Genomic DNA, 6,920 nt, shown 5'->3' with positions numbered 1-6,920 from the left:
ATATTTCACTGTCTTCTTATATAAAAATTTCTTATATTATTTATATACATGATTTTAAGAAAATGATTTCAGTTTCTTATTTTCCTTATTCTTATTATTATGAGGAATAAAACGGAATAAAGAATTAAAGAGAATTTTAAAAAGAAATTTAAGGAAACAAATAATTTAATTGTCATTTTCTATAGTGAAGTATTTTTTGTATTTATTATAAATAATCATAATACATTTTCAAATTTCAGGATGAAATTGATGGTGAAAGTAGAAACAATTTGACATTATTGTGGAATAATGAAGAAGAAAAGACAGAAGAAGTTACAGCATTGGTTTCTACAATAGAATTAGTAGATAACACATCTGAAACTCTTAATGATGGAAGTGGAGTTTCAAAGTTATCTGAAATTACTTCAAATATACCACCAAATTCAAAAAGTTTGACACATGATAGACAAACAGAAAATGAGTCTGATTCTACCATAAATCAAGTAGATAACAAACATACCTGTTTTAAAGAAATTGTACCATTTACAGAGAGTCAATTAGCATCATTATATATTAATCAGGAATTAGCATTGATTGACATGTTTATTTCGGAATTTACAGAAGTACAACTTAGGAGTATTACAATTAGGCAGCAACACAAATTGCATGAACTTTTAATGAATTATCTTCGTGTAAGAAATCATTTAATTATAAATTCTCATGAATTGGAAATTTTAAAAAAATCCTGTAGAGAAATGCAGAAAAAATTATGGTGTTTAGACAAAGCATGCATTAGAGAAACAGGAGAGTGTCAAGATGGAAATCCTGTTGTTGCTACACATGAATACTGTACTGCACGTTTCAATCAACAAGCTCTAGGTGCATTGGCTCGACATTTATCAACAATAAAAGATCTTTTACATAATACTCAAGCATTATATTGTTATGAAGCAGAAATGTTAAAATTACAAATTGAGTATTATATTCAAAGAGTATGCATATCTTGCAAAGAATTTACAAATCTTCCTCATAATGCACCTGTAAATTTATTACCAACACATGTCTCTTCACAATCGCTTCTACAATTAGTGGAACTTAGGATGTGCATAACTATATTGTTTAATTTTCAAAGAAAATTATTGAAAGATGGAAAGTTTATAACAGATACTAGAGAATGGCTTACAAGATTAATAGCAATTCTATTAAAAGTAGCAACTTGGCAAGATCATTTATTTTTATTGAATCATATCTTAAGATGTCCTGGTGGAGTAATGAATTGGGCACGCAGTTATGTTCAAACTCCAATACCACAACAGCAAGGTGAACTAGGTATATCTCCATTGGATGATATATATTTAAATCACATAATAGCTACATTGGCTGTTATTCTGTCACCCATTAAAGATAGAGATAAATTTCTTGAACAGGTATTTGAACTATATAATTTTGATAGCTATTAAGACATGTAATTACTTACACCAAATTAATTTGTATATTTAATAATTCACTTATTACTAAGTTATAATTGTCTAATAATAATTTACTAATAATAATTTATCAGGTACAAAAATCATTACAAGATACAGCATGTAGTCCAGGTGATACTGTTTGGGTAATGTTGGATGAAGAAGGAGAGGAAGATGAAGATATAGCTAATGTTGGTGCAAACCTATTTGAAAGTGACCTTATTTCTCTACTAACACAAATTCCGTTTAGTAAAGTATTTGAACAGGTGTTGTGTATCCAGTACCAAAATGATGGTTATTACCAAAACAAAACTTATATTACACATCACTACTTATTTCGGATGTTTGCGTTTTTTACAAGTATCATTAAACTTTTAAAAGAAGGTTTGAAAACATATGATTCTCCAAGATATAGACAATTAACTAAACGACTAAGTGCATTAATTAGGGATATTGTACAATATGCTAATGACCAGTGGGAGGAATTTGATAAAAACAAAGTAATATTATTGCATTATTAAGAATATTTTAATATAAATTTGAAATTATTTTTTATATAATTCTTAAATTTTGAATTTATAGATTACTGATGAATCAGTGTTGATGAAACTTCAACTTGAATTTGATTGCTTTTTACTAAGAGCAGTTTTGTACATATTTTCATCACGCCGTTTAGGTGCATGGCAATATTTAGCTTCTATTCCATATCATTTAATATCATCCAATACTTTGTGGCAAATATTTTACATTTTGCACACTGATTATACACAAATAAATACACATGTTTCTAATAGATGTGTTCATGGTATGTATAGTTTTGTAATAAGAGTAACATGGATGTTTATAAAATTGTACATAGTAATGATATAAAGTTTGATATCATATTAATAATATTAAAGATTGGATAAATGAATTAAATTCTTCACAACTTCGTGCAAAATTTGAAGAAAAATTAAGTAATATGCCAGGAGATGAGTCATATTTTCTTCTAACAACTTTTGCTAATATGGCTTTGTCAAGAACTGACAAAGATTATGATTTTGTAAAAACAACCACAATAGACTTATTTCAGGTATATATTATTGTTAGTATTATCTATGATTTTGAACGTAATAATAATTTTTTATATAAAAATTACAGTTAGGATTTCTTAGTGAAAAAACACAAGATTTATGCTCAAAAGATGCTCGATCTCTTTTATCAAGTTTAACGAATAAATATCCTTCACTGCTGTCAGATATCCTACAAAAGTTACGAGATAATTTTGTATCAGTAGGAAAGGTATAAAAAAACCTTATTACATTTCTTATTAATAAATATTTTTAAATTTAGCTTTATTAATTTTAGCTAAGTTTATATTTGTTTACTGACTTAAAATTACATAAATGGATACCTGATGAAAAAGACATTGTTATTCTTTCTACATGGTTGCATCAATATCCACTAACATCAACTGAGAACCATTTGGCCCGCTTAATCCTGACTCACTTAAATTGGGGGTTTGATGAGTAAGAAATAATTTTTCATTTATTTAAATTCTATTATTTTATAGAACCTATATATGTACAGATGGCAAGTCATTTAATATTGGACTCTGAACTTTTTTTATCTCTATTATTTTTTAAAAAAAGTAATACAATATAATGAAAGTATTAATTGATGTCCAAAATTTAGAACATAATTGTTAATTTGTACTTTGAAAGAAATATAATTTTTAATATGATTATTTCTTTAATAATTTTCGTTTTCATATTACATGATTTTGTTTATCTAATATAACAAAAATTTAATTTATATGTTTATTACAGAAATGGCAGTTTATATCTTCCTATTGATTTACATAGACGTATAGCAGTACTAACTGTTGAACTCACTATGAAATATGTACCTGATATTTCTGTCCAAAATACCTCTTTATTAGCAGAAGGTATTAAACAGGTATGATTTCAAAATTTTATATCAATATTTATTTAATAAAATCAATTTTAATTTAAATTAAAACGCGTAGGTTTCAACAATAATAAGGCCTCAAAATGCTGAACATATTTTTTCATTATGGGCATGGAATATGATTTCTAAACTGAGGTTACATCAACTCGATCAAACTGAAAAACTTTGTCGTTTTGCACTTTTGAACCCCACTGTAGCATTTGCTCATGTACCAGATATGGAGGTTGATACAAGTTTAGAAATTTTGGTTATTGGTACATTACAAAAGCAACCTATTGCATGCTATGTGGCAACAATTATGACATTATGGGGTCATTCTGTGCCCTTGATATATTCTAAAGGTTTCAGCCAATTAGAAATATTACAGTACCATTGTAAATATGAACAAGTGCTTATATGTTTACATCATATAATACCATTATTTTTGGAATGTGTTGATTCATTACTTAAAAGTGATAAATTTATTAGTCTTGTTATTTCTCTAATTTCGGCTGATAAATCCTATATGAAAATGGCTAAAAGTCTTATAGCCACTCAATTTCCAGGATCAATACTAAAGCAATTTTCAAATATGATACATTCACATTTATATAATTACAAAAGGTAATTAAACACATTTTGTTGCAACTTATTCAATATTAGTATCGAGCAACAATATTTTACTTATAAAATTACATAATTTGTTATAGATATGGATTGGAAACGCCAAAAGCATTTGTATATCTATGGTTAAGTACACTTGTACTTGTACCCGATTGGAATAAAGACCAAAGTGTTTTATTTTTAATGAATGTAGTTATTAGTGCAGCATTTTTTTATCCAGATGCAAAAGTAACAGTGGAGCACATGTTTCAAAATCTTTTCTCTGTAAGATGAACTTTTATTTGTTATTACAGTTTAAATTATATTAAGACAAATATTAAAATATTTTTTTATGAAACATTCAATAAATTAATTACATTAAATTTATTCTTTAAAAATGTTATATAATATTTAACTTATTTAAATTTAAATTTTACACTTGATTGAGATATTTCAATACTTTGTATTGACTGAGATAGTATGTCCTTTTTACTAGCTTGCCATAGAGGAAAGTAATGAGGTGCGATTTTTCTTTTTATTTAAAATATATGTTAATTTGTTTTTTAAAAACTAACTTAATTTCATTTATATTTTCATTAAAATAGAAATGGTATTTACATTATATATTCGTATTAAAATATCTTTAAATTTTTGTTATGATATACCAAAATTATAACTTAATTAATTATTTTCAGAATACATCTAATCACAATGCAATAACATCCTTTGGTTCATTTCTAAATTGGGCAACTGGTTCTTCAAATTCAATTAGTCTTTTAGGAAAATCTACTCAGTCAGTTTGGGTTGCTTATCAAGTGTTGTTAACTGAACAATATAATAGAGAAATTAAAACTGGGTTATGGCATGAAATTTTAAAGGAGTTGTCAGCACAGCCTAAAATATCATTAGATACTGCTATTAAGGTATATTTTATGTAATATTTTATATAATGTTTTTAAATTTTGTTTAGTATGAAATTTCTAATATTCTTTTAATAATATTCTAAGGTGAAATCTAATATTCTTGCAGCGAGCTTGTATGACTGTTAAAATACAACCATTTGGAGCAAATGGATTATCTATATATCGTTGGTCACAACAAGCATTAGATACACCTATAGAGCATCCTATTCTGTCTTTATTATGGCAAAATTTTTTTGCTTTATTTCTTGCAAGAGTTCCGACAACATCAGGGTTTGTTTTACAAAGATCAATTCTACATGTTAATTCTACATATTTTATATTTGCAGATGATAATGTAACTATTTTTTTAGAGTTGTTGATCATGGTGGAATTGGTGAAAAATTTTTTGAAGGCATGATTAATTTAAGTTATTTAAAAAAATTAAAAAAACGATTACACGATACTACTACATATTTCCAATTAAAAGGAGAAGGTGATTTAGATAATGGAAAACCAATCACTGATGATAAACGACTATTTTATTTTAATGCAGCAAAGTGGGTAATATTAAATGCGATAGATATGAAAATTGAAAAAAAAATACATTGTGGATCTGTATTTTTACAGATTTTATAAAACTTTAAGTTTGTGGCTTGAGGAACCAAGATTGCATGAACCAGGTCTTTATTTACCAGCATTACCTCCACAATACATGTCACAAAAATTAGTCCTACTTGTTCAAGATGATTGGGTAAATTTTAATTTATTTATTGCAAATATAAAGGATGGTAGAACATGCAGTACAACCAAGCAAGGGATGCTTGTATTTTTATGTTTATTTTTTTATGGAAAAATTTTATTATTCAGTTTTAGTTTATTTTTGTGTGTAAAGTCATGCCCTTCCTAGCTGTACAAATTCTTTTATATTTCGTATAAGATTTACAGAAAGCTCAGTTTTATACCATACCTTTCATGTTTGTTTAAATAGACACCATGGTTAGAATATATTGATTATTGGGCAATTCAACAAGATCAAATAATGGCAGTTCAAGAATGGGAGAATGTATGTTGTAGAAATCAAGGAAATTATTCCCAAACAGAAAAAAATGTATCAATCTTACCCTCTGAAATGGCTGCTCCATTGCAAAGAATATTTAAAAGATTGACTACATATGAGTATCCTGCTCCACCTCCAGTTTTAAATAGAAATCAAACAATTTTTAATTGCATACCTAAAGAGAATATATATAACTCTAATTTAGTAATTGATCACGTTAAACCATATCTTAAAATAATACTAGATTATGCACAAACATACAATTTAATGGTTTCTGAGCATATTGCCACAGATTCTAGTTTTTTGGAACTAGTACCTACTCTCTATAGAGAAAGTGAGATTCATGTAGTATTACATGCACTATGCGATCTAGCACCTCCAAATCAGAAAAACTCTAGATCAGGAACTCCACCTACTGTGCACTGTGCTGGTCCAGCAGTAATTACAGTTAAGGTAAGAATCATAATATCCTTCCGATTTCAAATAACTTTTTATAGTATGATAATATTTTAGGTACATGAAGCTCATATCAATGATGGTATTGACCACATGATAACTCAAAATAGAGCTGAATATGAAAATTTATTGATAAGGGCCAGTCAATCACCACCCAGCAAAGTTACTCAAGGATGTGTTTTTATAGATCATTTAATTGCGTGTGTATAATACATAGTACATCTTTTATGCTATAAATTAAAATTCATTCAAATGTAAATATTAATCAAATATGTAAATATCTTTTTATTCATTTTTAGAATGTTGGAACATGAAATAACTATAAATCAAACTAATGAAAACACAGTTGTATTATACAAAATTCAAGAAAGTGGAGTTAAATTATTTTACTATCTTATAGACTGTTATACAGAAGAAGCAGCATTGTGTCCACCAACAAAACAACTTATCACCACTTGTTTACAAAAATTAGGACAGGTAAATACAATTATAAAATTAATAGAAATATTTTTAATAGATATATTATTA

The 6,920-nt window shown here is 26.9% G+C and overlaps 1 protein-coding gene across 1 annotated transcript in view; it reads left to right on the top strand.

Moving 5' to 3' along the window:
- Epg5 (ectopic P-granules autophagy protein 5) overlaps positions 1-6,920 on the top strand; it is a 17,770-nt gene that overhangs the window by 636 nt on the left and 10,214 nt on the right. The window contains exons 2-18 of the mRNA XM_017903733.1: positions 240-1,406; positions 1,541-1,945; positions 2,028-2,250; positions 2,345-2,517; positions 2,586-2,726; positions 2,793-2,953; positions 3,254-3,383; positions 3,454-3,998; positions 4,085-4,262; positions 4,474-4,497; positions 4,673-4,900; positions 5,007-5,170; positions 5,251-5,436; positions 5,507-5,630; positions 5,868-6,389; positions 6,450-6,592; positions 6,692-6,869. Coding sequence (XP_017759222.1) covers positions 240-1,406; positions 1,541-1,945; positions 2,028-2,250; positions 2,345-2,517; positions 2,586-2,726; positions 2,793-2,953; positions 3,254-3,383; positions 3,454-3,998; positions 4,085-4,262; positions 4,474-4,497; positions 4,673-4,900; positions 5,007-5,170; positions 5,251-5,436; positions 5,507-5,630; positions 5,868-6,389; positions 6,450-6,592; positions 6,692-6,869 — 4,692 coding nt within the window. The remainder of the gene's footprint in view (positions 1-239; positions 1,407-1,540; positions 1,946-2,027; positions 2,251-2,344; positions 2,518-2,585; positions 2,727-2,792; positions 2,954-3,253; positions 3,384-3,453; positions 3,999-4,084; positions 4,263-4,473; positions 4,498-4,672; positions 4,901-5,006; positions 5,171-5,250; positions 5,437-5,506; positions 5,631-5,867; positions 6,390-6,449; positions 6,593-6,691; positions 6,870-6,920) is intronic.

The sequence above is a fragment of the Eufriesea mexicana genome, unplaced genomic scaffold (assembly GCF_001483705.2).
Source record: "Eufriesea mexicana isolate 0111107269 unplaced genomic scaffold, ASM148370v2 scaffold2467, whole genome shotgun sequence".
In the NCBI taxonomy this organism is placed as follows: Eukaryota; Metazoa; Arthropoda; class Insecta; order Hymenoptera; family Apidae; genus Eufriesea; species Eufriesea mexicana.
The sequence above is the reverse complement of the archived record's forward strand: the minus strand, read 5'-3'. Positions and strand labels throughout refer to the sequence as shown.